We start from the raw sequence: 19,408 nt of genomic DNA, 5'->3' as shown, positions 1-19,408 counted from the left end.
GGCATCTAAAGACCCTTTGGTGGCATCTAGAGATCGTTTGGTGGCATCTAAAGACGCTTTGGTGGCATCTGGAGACCCCTTGGTGGCATCTAAAGACCTTTTGGTGGCATCTGGAGATCGTTTGGCGGCATCTGGAAGCCCCTTGGTGACATCTAGAGTCTCGGTGGCATCTAAAGACCCTTTGATGACATCTGGAGACCCCTTGGTGACGTCTAGAGATCGTTTTGTGGCATCTGGAGATCGTTTGGTGGCATCTGGAGATCGTTTGGTGGCATCTGAAGACCCTTTGGTGGCATCTGGAGACTCCTTGGTGACATCTAGAGTCTCGGTGGCATCTAGAAGTCAGTTGGTGGCATCTAAAGACCCTTTGATGACATCTAGAGACCCCTTGGTGGCATCTAAAGACCCTTTGGTGGCATCTGGAGACCCTTTGGTGGCATCTAAAGACCCTTTGGTGGCATCTGGAGACCCCTTGGTGGCATCTACAGATCGTTTGGTGGCATCTGGAGGTCGTTTGGTGACATCTAAAGATCATTTGGTGGCATCTGGAAACCCCTTGGTGGCATCTCGAGTCCCGCTGGCATCTGGAGATCGTTTGGTGGCATCTAAAGAGCCTTTGGTGGCACCTGGAGACCCCTTGGTGGCATCTAAACACCCTTTGGTGGCATCTGGAAGCCCCTTGGTGGCATCTAGGGATTGTTTGGTGGCATCCGAACATCCTTTAGTGGCTTCTGGAGATTGTCTGGTGGCACCTGGAGACCCCTTGGTGGCATCTAGGGATTTGGTGGCATCTGGAGGCTCCTTGGTGACATCTAGAGATCGTTTGGTGGCATCTGAAGATCCTTTAGTGACGTCTGGAGATCCCTTCGTGACATCTGGAGACTCCTTGGTGATGCCTAGAGATCGTTTGGTGGCATCTAAAGACCCCTTGGTGGCATCTAAAGACCCCTTGGTGGCATCTGGAGACCCCTTGGTGGCATCTAGAGGTTCTTTGGTGACACCTGGAGACCCCTTGGTGGCATCTAGAGAACGTTTGGTGGCATCTAGAGATCCCTTAGTGACATCTGGAGACCTCTTGGTGGCATCGGGAGATGGTTTGGTGGCATCTAGAGACCCCTTGGTGGCATCTGGAGATGGTTTGGTGGCATCTGGAGATGGTTTGGTGGCATCTAGAAGCCCTTTGGTGACATCTGGAGACCCCTTGGTGGCATCTGGAGATGGTTTGGTGGCGTCTAGAGACCCTTTGGTGACATCTAGAGATTTGGTGGCATCTGGAGATGGTTTGGTGGCATTTAAAGACCCTTTGGTGGCCTCTGGAGACCCTCTGGTGGCCTCTCGAGCTGATTTGGTGGCCTCCAGCGCCCCGTTGGTGCCGGTGGGTGACGCCGCCGTCACCCTCAAGGCCGTGGTGGCCCTGGGCGACGCCGTGGTGGCCCTCGGGGACACCGTGGTGGCCTTGGGGTCCCCTTTGGCGCCTCCCAAAGCCGCCGGGGTCCATTTTGGTGCCACCGAGGTCAATTTTGGTGCCACCGAGGTCCATTTTGGGGCCACCAAGGTCAATTTTGGGGCCACCGAGGTCAATTTTGGGGCCACCGAGGTGGCTTTGGGGACAGGGGGGCCCCGTCCCCCTCTGCTTCGCGCCCCTCGCTTCACGCCGGGCCCGGCTCATCTGCGCCTCTACCAGTCGCTGCGCGGTGACGTCCCCAACGTCCCCAACGTCGAGCCGCGTCCGTCTGTCCCCGCGAACCACCTGGTGCTGCCGCCGTTCGTCTCGGAGGGGGGGGACGGCGCCGAGGGCGGCACCGAGGACGTCACCGATGGCACCGAGGGCGTCACCGACGTCACCGTTGGGGACATGGCCCGTGTCTACAGCCTCCTGAGCCGCGCCAAGGACCAGCTGGGGCTGATCGAGAGGCGCTGCCCCCCCCAGGTACCCGGAAAAGGAAGGGGAAGGGGAAAAGGAAGGGGAAAGGGGGGAAAAGGAAGGGGAAAGGGGAAAGAAAAGGGAAAAAAGAGAAAGAAAAAGAGGAAAAAAGAAGGAGAAAAGGGGAAATAGAAGGAAAACGGGGAAATAGAAGGAAAAGGGGGAAAAAGGAAGGAAAAGGGGGAAAAAAGGAAGGAAAAGGGGGAAAACAGAAGGAAAAAGGGAAAAAAGGAGGAAAAGGGGGAAAAAGAGAAGGAAAAAGGAGAAAAAGAAGGAAAAAGGGGGAAAAAAGGAGGAAAAGGGGAAAAAAGGAGGAAAAAGGGGAAAAAAGGAGAAAAAAGGAAAAAAAGAAGGAAAAAGGGGAAAAAGGAAGGAAAAAGGGGGAAAAGGGGAAAAAGGGGAAAAAGGAAGGAAAAGGGGGAAAAAGGAAAAGGGGGAAAAAAGGAAGGGAAAAGGGGGAAAAAGGGAGGGAAAAGGGGGAAAAGGAAGGGAAAAGGGGAAAAAAGGAAGGAAAAGGGGGAAAAAAGGAAGGAAAAGGGGGAAAACAGAAGGAAAAAGGGAAAAAAGGAGGAAAAGGGGGAAAAAAGGAGGAAAAAGGGGAAAAAAAGGAGGAAAAAGGGGAAAAAAGGAGGAAAAAGGGGAAAAAAGGAGAAAAAAGGAAAAAAAGAAGGAAAAAGGGGAAAAAGGAAGGAAAAAGGGGGAAAAGGGGAAAAAGGGGAAAAAAAGGAAAAGGGGGAAAAAGGAAAAGGGGGAAAAAAGGAAGGGAAAAGGGGGAAAAAGGGAGGGAAAAGGGGGGAAAAGGAAGGGAAAAGGGGAAAAAAGGAAGGAAAAGGGGGAAAAAAGGAAGGAAAAGGGGGAAAAAAGGAAGGAAAAGGGGGAAAAAAGGAAGGGAAAAGGGGAAAAAAGGAAGGAAAAGGGGGAAAAAAGGAAGGAAAAGGGGGAAAAAAGGAAGGAAAAGGGGGAAAAAAGGAAGGAAAAGGGGGAAAAAAGGAAGGAAAAGGGGGAAAAAAGGAAGGAAAAGGGGGAAAAAAGGAAGGAAAAGGGGGAAAACAGAAGGAAAAAGGGAAAAAAGGAGGAAAAGGGGGAAAAAGAGAAGGAAAAAGGAGAAAAAGAAGGAAAAAGGGGGAAAAAAGGAGGAAAAGGGGAAAAAAGGAGGAAAAAGGAGAAAAAAGAAGAAAAAAGGAAAAAAAGAAGGAAAAAGGGGAAAAAGGAAGGAAAAAGGGGGGAAAAGGGGAAAAAAAGGAAAAGGGGGAAAAAAGGAAGGGAAAAGGGGGAAAAAGGGAGGGAAAAGGAAGGGAAAAGGGGAAAAAAAGGAAGGGAAAGGGGGAAAAAGGAAGGGAAAAGGGAGGGAAAAGGGGGAAAAGGGAGGGAAAAGGGGGAAAGGAAGGGAAAAGGGGGAAAAGGAAGGGAAAAGGGGGAAAAGGAAGGGAAAAGGGGGGAAAAGGAAGGGAAAAGGGGGAAAAGGAAGGGAAAAGGGGAAAAAGGAAGGGAAAAGGGGGAAAAGGAAGGGAAAAGGGGGAAAAAGGAAGGGAAAGGGGGAAAAGAAGGGGGAAAAGGAAGGGAAAAGGGGAAAAAGGAAGGGGAAAAGGGGGGAAAAGGAAGGGGAAAAGGGGGAAAAGGGGGAAAAAAGAAGGAAAAGGGAGAAAAAAGAAGGGAAACGGGGAAAAAAGGAAGGGAAAAGGGGAAAAAAGGAAAAGGGGGGAAAAAGGAGGTAAAAGAGGAAAAAAGGAGGAAAAAGGGGGAAAAAAGGAGGAAAAAGGGGGAAAAAAGGAGAAAAAAGGGGAAAAAAGAAAGTTTCAAGGGGAATTTAGGGGGTTTGGGGGTTTTGGGGGGTTTTGGGGTGCTGGGACCCAATTTTGGGGCTCTGGGGTCCCGGTTTGGGGGGATTTGGGGACATTAGGTCCGTGTGAGCCCGATTCAGGGGGATTTTGGGGCTCTGGGACCCCGTTTTGGGGTCAATTTTGGGGATTTTGGGGACTTTAGGTGCCTGCGACCCCATTTTGAGGGGATTTCGGAGGATTTGGGGCTCCGGGATCCCATTTTGGGGGGTTTGGGGTCGCATTTTGGGGGTTTGGGGGCTCTGGGGTCCCATTTTGGGGTGAATCTGTGGGATTTTGGGGTGTTTGGGATCACATTTTGGGGGGATTTGGGGACTTTAGGTGCCTGCGACCCCATTTTGAGGGGATTTCGGAGGATTTGGGGGCTCCGGGATCCCATTTTGGGGGGTTTGGGGTCCCTGGGACCCCGATTTAGGGGGTTTTGGGGGCTCTGGGATCCCATTTTGGGGTGAATTTGTGGGATTTTGGGGTGTTTGGGATCACGTTTTGGGGGATTTGGGGACTTTAGGTGCCTGCGACCCCATTTTGAGGGGATTTCGGAGGATTTGGGGGCTCCGGGATCCCATTTTGGGGGGTTTGGGGTCGCGTTTTGGGGGTTTGGGGGGCTCTGGGATCCCATTTTGGGGTGAATTTGTGGGATTTTGGGGCTTTGGGATCACATTTTGGGGGGTTTTGGGGACTTTAGGTGCCTGCGACCCCATTTTGAGGGGATTTCAGAGGATTTGGGGGCCCCGGGATCCCATTTTGGGGGGTTTGGGGTCGCGTTTTGGGGGTTTGGGGGGCTCTGGGACCCCATTTTGGGGTGAATTTGTGGGATTTTGGGGCTCTGGGATCACATTTTGGGGGGATTTGGGGACTTTAGGTGCCTGCGACCCCATTTTGAGGGGATTTCGGAGGATTTGGGGGCCCCGGGATCCCATTTTGGGGGGTTTGGGGTCGCGTTTTGGGGGTTTGGGGGGCTCTGGGACCCCATTTTGGGGTGAATTTGTGGGATTTTGGGGCTCTGGGATCACATTTTGGGGGGATTTGGGGACTTTAGGTGCCTGCGACCCCATTTTGAGGGGATTTCGGAGGATTTGGGGGCCCCGGGATCCCATTTTGGGGGGTTTGGGGTCACATTTTGGGGGTTTGGGGGCTCTGGGATCCCATTTTGGGGTGAATTTGTGGGATTTTGGGGCTTTGGGATCATGTTTTGGGGGATTTGGGGACTTTAGGTGCCTGCGACCCCATTTTGAGGGGATTTCGGAGGATTTGGGGGCTCCGGGATCCCATTTTGGGGGGTTTGGGGTCACGTTTTGGGGGTTTGGGGGCTCTGGGGTCCCATTTTGGGGTGAATCTGTGGGATTTTGGGGTGTTTGGGATCACATTTTGGGGGGATTTGGGGACTTTAGGTGCCTGCGACCCCATTTTGAGGGGATTTCGGAGGATTTGGGGGCTCCGGGATCCCATTTTGGGGGGTTTGGGGTCGCATTTTGGGGGATTTGGGGGCTCTGGGGTCCCATTTTGGGGTGAATTTGTGGGATTTTGGGGTCCCCCCCCCCAGCTCTCACCCCTCTCTCCCCCCCAACAGGCAGCAGAGGAAGAAGCCGAGGAGCCCGGGGGGGGCCATGGGGACCCTCAGGTGGGTGCTGTGACCCCCCCATCGTGTCCCCCTCAATGTCCCCCCCCCCCAGTGTCCCCACGTCCCCGTGTCCCCAGGGTCCCCGGATCAAGCACGTTTGTCGTCACGCGGCGGTGGCTCTCGGCCAGGCCAGGGCCACCGTCCCCGAGAGCGTCCCCCGCCTCAGCGCCCTCCCCCCCCCCACGGGGACCCCCCGGCCCGCGTCCCCCACGAAGGTACCGGGGACAGCGGGGGGGACAGGGGGATATGGGGACAGGGGGATATGGGGGGACATTGGGGACAGGGGGACATGGGGATATGGGGATATGGGGACAGGGGGATATGGGGACAGGGGGACAGGGGGACAGGGGGACATGGGGATATGGGGATATGGGGACAGGGGGATATGGGGACAGGGGGACAGGGGGATATGGGGACATGGGGATATGGGGATATGGGGACAGGGGGACATGGGGACAGGGGGACATGGGGACGTGGGGACGTGGGGACAGGGGGACAGGGGGACAGGGGGATATGGGGACAGGGGGACATGGGGATATGGGGACAGGGGGACATGGGGACAGGGGGACATGGGGACAGGGGGATATGGGGACAGGGGGACAGGGGGATATGGGGACAGGGGGACATGGGGACAGGGGGACATGGGGACAGGGGGATATGGGGACAGGGGGATATGGGGACATGGGGATATGGGGACAGGGGGACATGGGGATATGGGGACAGGGGGACATGGGGACAGGGGGATATAGGGACAGGGGGGGACATGGGGGGACATGAGGGGACATGGGGATATGGGAACAGGGGGACATGGGGGGATATGAGGGGACATTGGGGACAAGGGGGCATTGCAGACAGGGGGGACATGGGGGGACAAGGGGACATGGGGACAGGGGGACATGGGGACAGGGGAACAGGGGGATATGGGGACAGGGGGATATGGGGACATGGGGGGACATGGAGGGGACATGGGGACATGGGAACATTGGGGAGACATGGGGGGACATGGGGACATTGGGACATGGGGACGGGGATATGGGGACAGGGGGACAGGGGGATATTGGGGACATGGGGGGACATTGGGGATATGGGGACATGGGGATTGGGGGTGATGGACATGGGGGGGACATGGAGGGGACATGGGGACAAAGGGACATTGGGACGGGGGGACATGGGGACGGGGGGGACATGGGGACACAGGGACACGGGGATATGGGGACAGGGGGACATGGGGACATGGGAGGGATGTGGGGGGGGGGCATGGGGGTGACCCCACTGCCCCCCCCCCCCCCCCCCCAGAAACCTCGTCGGCCTCGGAGGCCGAGGGCGGCCGCGGGAAGCGCCCTCGCCCCGGCGTCCCCTCCGGTGGCTTTGGGGACGCGGAGGCTGGCGCCGGTGTCCCCTCCGGTGGCTTCGGGGACTCGGGGTCCGGGGGGGGCGGTCTCGGGGTCCCCCCGTCTCGCCCCCCTCCCCGCAAGAACCGCCAGGCTCGCTGCGGCCGCTGCCGGGGCTGCCGGCGCCTCCAGGACTGCGCCCACTGCCCCAACTGCCGCGACAAACGCAAGTTCGGGGGGCCCAACACCAAGAAGCAGTGCTGCGTGTGAGGGGAACCCCAAAATCCCGAGAAATCACCCCAAAAAACACTGCCCCCCCCCCGAACCCCTCCATCCAACCCTCTCCCCTGGGTCCCACTTGGTGCATGAATTCCCGCCTTGATTCCCCCCCAAAATCGGGGTCCCCCCCAACCCTTGCGACACCCCCACAATCTAGGGACCCCCCCAAATCCCTGAGAACCCCAAAATCCCCGGGAGGGACCCCCAAAATCCCGAGAAATCACCCCAAAAACCACTGCCCCCCCCGAACCCCTGAGGCGAATCCACTCCCCTCAGTGCCCGAGTTCCCTCCTTGAGTCCCCCCAAAATCCCTTTTCTCCCCCTAAAATTGGGGTCCCCCCCAACCCTTGCGACACCCCCACAATCTAGGGACCCCTTCAAATCCCTGAGAACCCCAAAACCCCCGGGAGGGACCCCAAAATCCCGAGAAATCACCCCAAAAACCACTGCCCCCCCCCGAACCCCTGAGGCGAACCCACTCCCCTCAGTGCCCGAGTTCCCTCCTTGAGTGTCCCCAAAACCCCATTTCACCCCCAAAATCGGGGTCCCCCCCAACCCTTGTGACACCCCCACAATCTAGGGACTCCCCCAAATCCCTGAGAACCCCAAAACCCCCGGGAGGGACCCCAAAATCCCGAGAAATCACCCCAAAAACCACTCACCCCCCCCAAAACCCCTCCATCCAACCCTCTCCCCTCAGTGCCCGAGTTTCCTCCTTGAGTCCCCCCAAAAATCCCTTTTCTCCCCCTAAAATCGGGGTCCCCCCCAACCCTTGCGACACCCCCACCATCTAGGGACCCCCCCAAATCCCTGAGAACCCCAAAATCCCCGGGGGGAACCCCAAAATCCCTAGAAATCACCCCAAAAACCACTCCCCCCCCCCCCGAACCCCTCCATCCACCCCCTTCCCCTGGGCCCCCCCAAACCCCTTTTTCCCCCCCAAACCCTCCTGCCCCCCCAAACTTTTCCCCCCCAAAAAAAATTTAGGGACCCCCCCCAGACCCCTGGGACCCCCAAAACCCCCTTTTGGACCCCCAAATCCCGCTGACCCCCCCGCAAACCCCCTGATTCTGTGCCCCCCCCCCCCCCTTTTTCTTTTCAATTCCAGGTATCGCAAATGTGATAAGATCGAAGCGAGGAAGATGGAGCGGCTGGCGCGGAAAGGTGGGGAACCTATAGGGGCTATAGGGGACCTGGGGGGGCTATAGGGGACCTGGGGGGGCTATAGGGACCGTCTGGGGGCTATAGGAGCCCTGTGGGGGCTATAGGAGCCCTTTAGGGGCTATAGGGGTTGGAGAAAGAGTCATTAGCGTCTATAGGAGCTCTAGGGAGCTATGGGATCTATAGGGTTCTGTGTGGGCTCTAGGGAGCTAGTGGGGGGGCTATAGGGTTCAATAGGGCCCATAGGGGGCTGCTGGGGGCTATGGGATCTGTAGGGAGTCGGAGGGGGGGTGTATAGGGGCTATGGGGTTCTATAGGGCTCATAGGAAGCTGTGGGCGTCTATAGGGGCTGTGGGGGTTAGTGGGGTTCTATAGGGCTCTTAGGAAGCTGTGGGGGGTCTATAGGGGCTATGGGGGTTAATGGGGTTCTATAGGGCTCCTAGGAAGCTGTGGGGGTCTATAGGGGCTATGGGGGTTAGTGGGGTTCTATAGGGCTCCTAGGAAGCTGTGGGGGTCTATAGGGGCTGTGGGGGTTAGTGGGGTTCTATAGGGCTCCTAGGAAGCTGTGGGGGTCTATAGGGGCTATGGGGTTCTATAGGGCTCCTAGGAAGCTGTCGGTGTCTATAGGGGCTGTGGGGGTTAATGGGGTTCTATAGGGCTCCTAGGAAGCTGTGGGGGTCTATAGGGGCTATGGGGGTTAATGGGGTTCTATAGGGCTCCTAGGAAGCTGTCGGTGTCTATAGGGGCTATGGGGGTTAGTGGGGTTCTATAGGGCTCATAGGAAGCTGTGGGGGTCTATAGGGGCTGTGGGGGTTCCATAGGGCTCCTAGGAAGCTGTGGGGGTCTATAGGGGCTGTGGGGGTTAGTGGGGTTCTATAGGGCTCCTAGGAAGCTGTGGGGGTCTATAGGGGCTATGGGGTCCTATAGGGCTCCTAGGAAGCTGTGGGGGTCTATAGGGGCTATGGGGGTTAGTGGGGTTCTATAGGGCTCTTAGGAAGCTGTGGGGGGTCTATAGGGGCTATGGGGGTTAATGGGGTTCTATAGGGCTCCTAGGAAGCTGTGGGGGTCTATAGGGGCTATGGGGTTCTATAGGGCTCCTAGGAAGCTGTGGGGGTCTATAGGGGCTATGGGGGTTAGTGGGGTTCTATAGGGCTCCTAGGAAGCTGTGGGGGTCTATAGGGGCTGTGGGGGTTAATGGGGTTCTATAGGGCTCCTAGGAAGCTGTGGGGGTCTATAGGGGCTATGGGGGTTAGTGGGGTTCTATAGGGCTCTTAGGAAGCTGTGGGGGTCTATAGGGGCTATGGGGTTCTATAGGGCTCCTAGGAAGCTGTGGGAGTCTATAGGGGCTATGGGGGTTAATGGGGTTCTATAGGGCTCTTAGGAAGCTGTGGGGGTCTATAGGGGTTATGGGGGTTAATGGGGTTCTATAGGGCTTCTAGGAAGCTGTGGGAGTCTATAGGGGCTATGGGGGTTAGTGGGGTTCTATAGGGCTCCTAGGAAGCTGTGGGGGTCTATAGGGGCTATGGGGGTTAGTGGGGTTCTATAGGGCTCCTAGGAAGCTGTGGGGGTCTATAGGGGCTATGGGGGTTAGTGGGGTTCTATAGGAGCCCCTAGAGAACTATAGGGCCTATAGGGAGCCAGGGGGTTCTATAGGGCCCGTACGGAGCTATAGGGCCCATAGGGAGCTATAGGCACCCAGGGGGCTCTGGGGACCTATAGGGACCTATAGGGGGCCCTGTGGGGCACTAGGGCCCAGGTGACCCCTCCCCCCCAGGTGTCCCCTCCCCCCCCCAGGTGTCCCCTCCCCTCTCTGTCCCCTCCCCCCCCCGGCCACATGGTCCCCAAGTGGGGACAGAGGGACAGAGGGACAGAGGGACAGAGGGACAGAGGTAGGGGGGGGGCAAAAGGGGACGGGGGGGGGGGGACGTGGGAGGGGCGAAAGGGGACACCGAGGGGGCTTGGGGACATTTGGGGACACGGCGGGGGGGGGGAATTGGGGACAAGGGGGAGCAGGGAGGGGGCTGGGAGGGGACCTGGGGAGGGGACATGGGGACGGGGGGGGGGGTTGGGGACATGGGGGGGGGCTTGGGGACACGGGGGGGGGGTTGGGGACATGGGGAGGGGACCTGGGGACAAGGGGGAGCAGAGAGGGGACATGGGGACATGGGGGGGGGCTTGGGGACAAGGGGGAGCAGAGAGGGGACTGGGAGGGGACCTGGGGACGGGACCTGGGGACATGGAGGGGACGTGGGGACATGGGGGGGTCGTGGGGACATGGGGGGGGGCACTTGGGGACAAGGGGGAGCAGAGGGGACTGGGAGGGGACCTGGGGAGGGGACCTGGGGACATGGGGGGGGGATGTGGGGACATGGGGGGGGCTTGGGGACATGGAGGGGGTGTGGGGACATGGCGGGGGGGCTTGGGGACATGGGGAGGGGGCTTGGGGACATGGTGGGGGGATGTGGGGACATGGTGGGGCACTTGGGGACATGGGGGAGCAGAGAGGGGACTGGGAGGGGACATGGGGACATGGGGGGGGCTTGGGGACATGGGGAGGGGGCTTGGGGACATGGGGGGGGCACTTGGGGACATGGGGACATGGGGGGTCTTGGGGACATGGGGAGGGGGCTTGGGGACATGGGGGGGCACTTGGGGACATGGGGGAGCAGAGAGGGGACTGGGAGGGGACATGGGGGGGGGCTTGGGGACATGGGGGGGGGTTGGGGACATGGGGAGGGGGCTTGGGGACGTGGGGGGGGCACTTGGGGACATGGGGGAGCAGAGAGGGGACTGGGAGGGGACCTGGGGAGGGGACATGGGGAGGGGACATGGGGGGGGCTTGGGGACATGGGGAGGGGACCAGGGGACAAGGGGGAGCAGAGAGGGGACCTGGGGAGGGGACCTGGGGACATGGGGGGGCTTGGGGACATGGGGAGGGGACGTGGGGACAAGGGGGAGCAGAGAGGGGACTGGGAGGGGACATGGGGAGGGGACCTGGGGACACGGGGGGGGCTTGGGGACACGGGGGGGGCACTTGGGGACATGGGGGGGGCACTTGGGGACATGGGGGGGCAGAGAGGGGACTGGGAGGGGACATGGGGAGGGGACCTGGGGACATGGGGGGGGGTTGGGGACATGGGGGGGGCACTTGGGGACGTGGGGGGGGCACTTGGGGACATGGGGGGGCAGAGAGGGGACTGGGAGGGGACATGGGGAGGGGACCTGGGGACATGGGGGGGGGTTGGGGACATGGGGGGGGCACTTGGGGACATGGGGGGGCAGAGAGGGGACTCGGAGGGGACATGGGGAGGGGACCTGGGGACATGGGGGGCGCACTTGGGGACGTGGGGGGGGCACTTGGGGACATGGGGGGGCAGAGAGGGGACTGGGAGGGGACATGGGGAGGGGACATGGGGGGGGCTTGGGGACATGGGGAGGGGACCAGGGGACAAGGGGGAGCAGAGAGGGGACTGGGAGGGGACATGGGGGGGGGCTTGGGGACATGGGGGGTGTTGGGGACATGGGGAGGGGACCTGGGGACAAGGGGGAGCAGAGAGGGGACCTGGGGAGGGGACCTGGGGACATGGGGGGGGCTTGGGGACATGGGGGGGGCACTTGGGGACATGGGGGAGCAGAGAGGGGACTGGGAGGGGACCTGGGGAGGGGACATGGGGACGGGGGGGGGGTTGGGGACATGGGGGGGGGCACTTGGGGACATGGGGGGGGGCTTGGGGACACGGGGAGTGGACCTGGGGACAAGGGGGAGCAGAGAGGGGACATGGGGACATGGGGGGGGGCTTGGGGACAAGGGGGAGCAGAGAGGGGACTGGGAGGGGACCTGGGGACGGGACCTGGGGACATGGAGGGGACGTGGGGACATGGGGGGGTCGTGGGGACATGGGGGGGGGCACTTGGGGACAAGGGGGAGCAGAGGGGGACTGGGAGGGGACCTGGGGAGGGGACCTGGGGACGGGGGGGGGCTTGGGGACATGGGGGGGGCACTTGGGGACATGGGGGGGGGCTTGGGGACACGGGGAGTGGACGTGGGGACATGGGGAGGGGACCTGGGGACATGGGGGGGGCTTGGGGACATGGGGAGGGGACCTGGGGACAAGGGGGAGCAGAGAGGGGACTGGGAGGGGACATGGGGAGGGGACCTGGGGACATGGGGGGGGGTTGGGGACATGGGGAGGGGACCAGGGGACAAGGGGGAGCAGAGAGGGGACTGGGAGGGGACCTGGGGAGGGGACTTGGGGACATGGGGGGGGGTTGGGGACATGGGGAGGGGACCTGGGGACAAGGGGGAGCAGAGAGGGGACTGGGAGGGGACATGGGGGGGGGACCTGGGGACATGGGGGGGGTTGGGGACATGGGGGGGGCACTTGGGGACAAGGGGGAGCAGAGAGGGGACTGGGAGGGGACATGGGGGGGGGCTTGGGGACATGGGGGGGGGTTGGGGACATGGGGAGGGGACCTGGGGACAAGGGGGAGCAGAGAGGGGACTGGGAGGGGACATGGAGGGGGGCTTGGGGACATGGGGGGGGGTTGGGGACATGGGGGGGGCACTTGGGGACATGGGGGAGCAGAGAGGGGACTGGGAGGGGACCTGGGGAGGGGACCTGGGGACATGGGGGGGGCTTGGGGACAAGGGGGGGGCACTTGGGGACATGGGGGAGCAGAGAGGGGACTGGGAGGGGACCTGGGGAGGGGACCTGGGGACATGGGGGGGGCTTGGGGACATGGGGGGGGCTTGGGGACAAGGGGGAGCAGAGAGGGGACATTGGAGGGGACATGGGGAGGTGAACCTGGGGACATGGGGGGGGCTTGGGGACATGGTGGGGCACTTGGGGACATGGGGGGGTCCGAGGGGGACCCTGGGGACATGCTGGATGCCACCCCCCGCCCCAGTGTGTCGTCCCCCCCCCGATGTCCCCTGACCCCCCTTCTTTTTGTCCCCCCAGGCCGCTGCCCCCCCCGCTCGACGCCGTGGGAGTCGGAGGAGTCGGGGGACGAGGGGACAGCGGGGGACACGTCGGGGGACATGGGGGACCCGGGGGGGGACCCGGGGGGGGCGGACGCCCCGCGGCGCTCGGGGAGGCGCTGGCTCGGGACCCCCGGGGACGGGGACAGCGGGGGACACGGCGACGGTGAGGGGACACGGGGACGGGGGGGGGACACGGGGACGGGGGGGGGGGACATGGGGACGGGGTGGGGGACATCGGGGGGGATGGGGACAGGGGGACAGGGAGATATGGGGACAGGGGGACATGGGGACAGGGGGACATGGGGACAGGGGGACATGGGGACAGGGGAACAGGGGGACATGGGGACAGGGGGATATGGGGACAGGGGGACATGGGGACAGGGGGATATGGGGACAGGGGGACAGGGGGATATGGGGACAGGGGGACACGGGGACAGGGGGACAGGGGGACGGGGATATGGGGACAGGGGGACAGGGGGACAGGGGGACACGGGGACAGGGGGACATGGGGACACGGGGACAGGGGGACAGGGGGACACGGGGACAGGGGGACATGGGGATATGAGGACAGGGGGACAGGGGGACAGGGGGACACGGGGACAGGGGGACAGGGGGACACGGGGACAGGGGGATATGAGGACAGGGGGACAGGGGGACACGGGGACAGGGGGACAGGGGGACAGGGGGATATGGGGACAGGGGGATATGGGGACAGGGGGACATGGGGACAGGGGGACAGGGGGACATGGGGATATGAGGACAGGGGGACGGGGACAGGGGGACAGGGGGACAGGGGGATATGGGGACAGGGGGACAGGGGGACATGGAGGACACAGGGACATGGGGACAGGGGGACAGGGGGACGGGGGGATATGAGGACAGGGGGACGGGGACAGGGGGACATGGGGACGGGGGGGGATATGGGGGGGACAGGGGGATGTGGGGATATGGGGACAGCAGGATATGGGGACAGCGGGACAGGGGGACAGGGGGACATGGGGACAGGGGGACAGGGGGACATGGGGACAGGGGTGACTCGGGGGTCCCCCCCGCGTGTCCCCTGAGTGTCCCCGTGTCCCCAGGGCCCCCCCCGGAGGAGCCGCCCCCCCCGTCCCGGCCTCGCCGAGCCCCCCTGCAGCCCCTCCTGCAGCTGCGAGCCCGGCGCCGCGGGACCAAGGTCTGGGGACCCCCCTGAGGGGGCTTGGGGACATCGCGGGGGGTTGGGGACATCGGGGGGGCGACTAAAGGGGGAAAAAAGCCCAAAAAATGAGGGAAAAAGCCCCAAAAATGAGGAAAAAAAGCCCCAAAATTGAGGAAAAAAGCCCCCAAAATGGGGAAAAAAGCCCCCAAAATGCAGAAAAAAGCCTCAAATGAGGAAAAAAGCTCAAAAAATGAGGAAAAGAGCCCCCTAAATGGGGGGAAAGCCCCAAAAATTGAGGAAAAAAGCCCCAAAAATGAGGGAAAAAGCCCAAAAATTGGGAAAAAAGCGCAAAAATTGGGGAAAAAAACCCCAAAATTGGGAAAAAAGCCGCAAATTGAGAAGGAAAAAAGCCCCCAAATTGATAAAAAAGACCAAAAATGGAGAAAAAAGCCCCCAAAACGAGGAAAAAGCTCGAAAATTGAGGAAAAAAAGCCCCAAAAATTGAGAAAAAAGCCCCAAAAACGAGGAAAAAGCTCAAAAATTGAGGAAAAAAAGCCCCAAAAATGAGGAAAAAGCTCGAAAATCGGGGAAAAAGCGCAAAAATTGGGGAAAAAACCCAAAAATTGGGAAAAAAGCCCCAAATTGAGGAGGAAAAAAGCCCCCAAATTGATAAAAAAGCCCAAAAATTGAGAAAAAAGCCCCAAAAATGAGGAAAAAAGCCCCCAAAATGGGGGAAAAAGCCCCCAAAATGCAGAAAAAAGCTTCAAATGAGGAAAAAAGCTCAAAAAATGAGGAAAAGAGCCCCCTAAATGGGGGGGAAGCCCCAAAAATTGAGAAAAGACGCCCCAAAAATGAGGGAAAAAGCCCCAAAATAGGGAAAAAAGCGCAAAAAATGGGGAAAAAAGCCCCCAAAAATTGGGAAAAAAGCCCCAAAAATGAGGAAAAAAGCCCCCAAATTGATAAAAAAGACCAAAAATTGAGAAAAAAGCCCCAAAAACGAGGAAAAAGCTCAAAAATTGAGGAAAAAAAGCCCCAAAAATTGAGAAAAAAGCCCCAAAAACGAGGAAAAAGCTCGAAAATTGAGGAAAAAAAGCCCCAAAAATGAGGAAAAAGCTCGAAAATCGGGGAAAAAGCGCAAAAATTGGGGAAAAAACCCAAAAATTGGGAAAAAAGCCCCAAATTGAGGAGGAAAAAAGCCCCCAAATTGATAAAAAAGCCCAAAAATTGAGAAAAAAGCCCCAAAAATGAGGAAAAAAGCCCCCAAAATGGGGGAAAAAGCCCCCAAAATGCAGAAAAAAGCTTCAAATGAGGAAAAAAGCTCAAAAAATGAGGAAAAGAGCCCCCTAAATGGGGGGGAAGCCCCAAAAATTGAGAAAAGACGCCCCAAAAATGAGGGAAAAAGCCCCAAAATAGGGAAAAAAGCGCAAAAAATGGGGAAAAAAGCCCCCAAAAATTGGGAAAAAAGCCCCAAAAATGAGGAAAAAAGCCCCCAAATTGATAAAAAAGACCAAAAATTGAGAAAAAAGCCCCAAAAACGAGGAAAAAGCTCAAAAATTGAGGAAAAAAAGCCCCAAAAATTGAGAAAAAAGCCCCAAAAACGAGGAAAAAGCTCGAAAATTGAGGAAAAAAAGCCCCAAAAATGAGGAAAAAGCTCGAAAATCGGGGAAAAAGCGCAAAAATTGGGGAAAAAACCCAAAAATTGGGAAAAAAGCCCCAAATTGAGGAGGAAAAAAGCCCCCAAATTGATAAAAAAGCCCAAAAATTGAGAAAAAAGCCCCAAAAATGAGGAAAAAAGCCCCCAAAATGGGGGAAAAAGCCCCCAAAATGCAGAAAAAAGCCTCAAATGAGGAAAAAAGCTCAATAAATGAGGAAAAAAGCTCAAAAAATGAGGAAAAGAGCCCCCTAAATGGGGGAAAAGCCCCAAAAATTGAGAAAAGACACCCCAAAAATGAGGAAAAAGCCCAAAAATTGGGAAAAAAGTACAAAAATTGAGAAAAAAGCCCCCAAAACGGGGAAAAAAGCCCCAAAAATGAGGGAAAAAGCCCCCAAATTGGGAAAAAAGTACAAAAATTGAGAAAAAAGCCCCCAAAATGGGGAAAAAAGCCCCAAAAATGCAGGGAAAAAGCCCCAAATGAGGGAAAAACCCCCCAAATGGGGGAAAAGCCCAAAAATTGAGAGAAAAGCCCCAAAAAGGAGGAAAAAAGCCCAAAAATTGGGGAAAAAAGCACAAAAAATGGGGAAAAGAGCCCCTCAAATGGGGATAAAGCCAAAAAAATTGAGGGAAAAAGCCCCCCAAATGGGCAAAAAGCCCAAAATTTGAGAAAAAAAGCCCCAAAAATGAGGAAAAAAGCCCAAAAATTGGGGAAAAAGCCCCCAAAATGGGGAAAAAAACCCCCAAATTGAGAAAAAAGCATAAAAAATGAGGAAAAGAGCCCCTCAAATAGGGAAAAAGCCACAAAATTCAGGAAAAAAAACCCAAAAATGAGGAAAAAGCCCAAAAAATGGGAAAAAAGCCCCCCAAATGAGGAAAAAAACTCCAAAATTGATAAAAAAGCCCCAAAATTGATAAAAAAACCCAAAAATTGATAAAAAAGCCCAAAAATTGAGGAAAAAGCCCCCAAAATGAGGAAAAGAGCCCCCCAAATGGGGAAAAAGCCCCAAAATTGAGGAAAGAAGCCCCAAAAATGAGGGGAAAAGCCCCAAAATTGGGAAAAATTACAAAAAATGGAAAAAAAGCCCCAAAATTGGGAAAAAAGCCCAAAAATTGAGGGAAAAAGCCCCAAAAATGAGGAGAAAGCCTAAAAATTGGGAAAAAAAGCCCCAAATTGAGGAGAAAAAAAGTCCTAAAATTGATAAAAAAGCCCAAAAATTGAGAAAAAAGCCCCCAAAATGAGGAAAAGAGCCCCCCAAATGGGGAAAAAGCCCCAAAATTGAGAGAAAAAGCCCCAAAAATGAGGAAAAAGCTCGATAATTGGGAAAAAAGCACCAAAAATGAGGAAAAAAGCCCCCAAATTTGGAAAAAAGCCCCAAAATTGGGAAAAAAACTCGAAAAATGAGGACAAAAGCCCCCCAAATGGGGAAAAAGCTCTAAAAATGAGGAAAAAAGCCCTAAAAGTGGGGAAAAAATCCACAAAAATGGGGAAAAAACCCCGAAAAATGGGGAAAAAAGCCCCAAAATTGAGAAAAAAGCCTCAAAATTGAGAAAAAAGCCTCAAAATTAGGGAAAAAAAACCCCAAATGGGGAAAAAGCCCCAAAAATGAGGAAAAAAGCCTCCCAAAATGAGGAAATAGCTCAAAAATTGAGAAAAAAAGCCCCCCAAAATGAGGAAAAAGCCCAAAAATTGGGAGAAAAGGCCAAAAATTGGGTAAAAAGCAAAAAAATTGGGAAAAAAGCTCAGAATTGAGGTGAAAAAAAGCCCCAAAATTGGGGAAAAAGCCCAAAAATTGAGAAAAAAAGCCCCCCAAAATGAGGAAAAAGCCCAAAAATTGGGAGAAAAGCCCAAAAATTGGGTAAAAAGCAAAAAAATTGGGAAAAAAAGCTCAGAATTGAGGTGAAAAAAAGCCCCAAAATTGGGGAAAAAGCCCAAAATTGGGAAAAAAGCCCAAATATTGGGAAAAAAGCCCCAAAAACTGGGAAAAAAAGCACAAAAACTGGGAAAAAAACCCCAAAAATTGGGAAAAAAGCCCCAAAATTGAGGGGGAAAAAAGCCCAAAAAATGGGGAGAAAAGCCCAAAAATGAGGAAAAAAACCCCAAAAAATTGGGAAAAAAGCCCAAAAGTTGGGGAAAAAAGCCCCAAAATTGGGAAAAAAGCCCCCAAAATTGGGAAAAAACCCCAAAAATTGGGAAAAAACCCAAAAATTGAGAAAAAAGCCCCCAAGTTGGGAAAAAAAGCCCAAAAATAGGGAAAAAGCCCAAAAATAGGGAAAAAAGCCCCAAAATTGAGGGGGGGAAAAAAGCCCAAAAAATGGGGAAAAAAGCCCAAAAATTGGGAGAAAAGCCCAAAAATGAGGAAAAAAACCCCAAAAAATTGGGAAAAAAGTCCAAAAGTTGGGGAAAAAAGTCCCAAAATTGGGAAAAAAACCCAAAAATTGGGAAAAAACCCAAAAATTGAGAAAAAAGCCCCCAAAATGGGGAAAAAAGCCCCCAAAATTGGGAAAAAACTCCAAAAATTGGGAAAAAACCCAAAAATTGAGGGGGAAAAAAGCCCCCAAAATGGGGAAAAAAGCCCAAAAATTGTGAGAAAAGCCCAAAAATGAGGAAAAAAGCCCAAGAAATTGGGAAAAAAGCCCAAAAATTGGGAAAAAAGCCCCAAAAATTGGGAAAAAAGCCCCCCAAAATGGGGAAAAAAGCCCAAAATTGAGGAGAAAAAAGCCCCAAAATTGAGAAAAAAGCCCTAAAATTAGGAAAAAAGCCTCAAAAATTGGGAAAAAAGCCCAGAAATTGGTTTTACCCCCCTTTTTTGCCCCCCCATATTCTCTAACCCCCCCTTTTTGCCCCCCCCCAGGAGTGGGGCCCCCCCGGGGCGCTGGAGCCCCCCCAGAACGGCTGGGGGGGGGCCTGGCCCAGTGACGGGGTTCATCGCCTCCGCGTCGACTTCAAGGTGGGGACCCCAAAACCCCCCCAGGACCCCCCCCTGCACCCCAAAACCCCCCCGGACCCCCTCAGGACCCCCAAAATCCCTCCAGGACCCCCCCTGCACCCCAAAACAGCCCCTGGACCCCCAAAACCCACCCCAGGACCCCCCCCAGGACGCCCCCCCAGGACCCCAAAACCCCTCCAGGATCCCCCCCTGCACCCCAAACCCCCCCCAGGAACCCCCCCAGGACCCCAAAACCCCTCCTGGACCCCCCCCGCACCCCAACCCCCTCCCGGACCCCCTCAGGACCCCCAAAACCTCCCCAAGACCCCCCCCAGGACCCCAAAATCCCTCCAAGACCCCCCTCTCTACCCCAACCCCCCCCTGGACCCCCCCTGGACCCCCAAACCCCCTACAGGATCCCCCCAAGGACCCCAAACCCCATCCAGGACCCCCCCCTGCACCCCAAAAACTCCCCCAGACCCCCCCCGGACCCCCAGGACCCCCCCTTTCACCTCAAAACCCCTCCAGGACACCCCACTGCACCCCAA

At 56.8% G+C, this 19,408-nt stretch overlaps 1 protein-coding gene across 1 annotated transcript in view; it reads left to right on the top strand.

The window, feature by feature from the left end:
- Window positions 1-1,855: 1,855 nt before the first annotated feature.
- LOC138734934 (histone-lysine N-methyltransferase 2B-like) overlaps window positions 1,856-19,408 on the top strand; it is a gene marked incomplete at its 3' end in the record, with an annotated part of 42,552 nt that continues 24,999 nt past the window's right edge. The window contains exons 1-8 of the mRNA XM_069882757.1: window positions 1,856-1,930; window positions 5,333-5,383; window positions 5,461-5,598; window positions 6,667-6,980; window positions 8,102-8,157; window positions 13,116-13,301; window positions 14,221-14,315; window positions 18,786-18,881. Coding sequence (XP_069738858.1) covers window positions 1,856-1,930; window positions 5,333-5,383; window positions 5,461-5,598; window positions 6,667-6,980; window positions 8,102-8,157; window positions 13,116-13,301; window positions 14,221-14,315; window positions 18,786-18,881 — 1,011 coding nt within the window. The remainder of the gene's footprint in view (window positions 1,931-5,332; window positions 5,384-5,460; window positions 5,599-6,666; window positions 6,981-8,101; window positions 8,158-13,115; window positions 13,302-14,220; window positions 14,316-18,785; window positions 18,882-19,408) is intronic.

The sequence above is a fragment of the Phaenicophaeus curvirostris genome, unplaced genomic scaffold, assembly GCF_032191515.1.
Source record: "Phaenicophaeus curvirostris isolate KB17595 unplaced genomic scaffold, BPBGC_Pcur_1.0 scaffold_320, whole genome shotgun sequence".
Lineage (NCBI taxonomy): Eukaryota > Metazoa > Chordata > Aves > Cuculiformes > Cuculidae > Phaenicophaeus > Phaenicophaeus curvirostris.
This window is presented reverse-complemented; position numbering and strand designations above follow the sequence as displayed.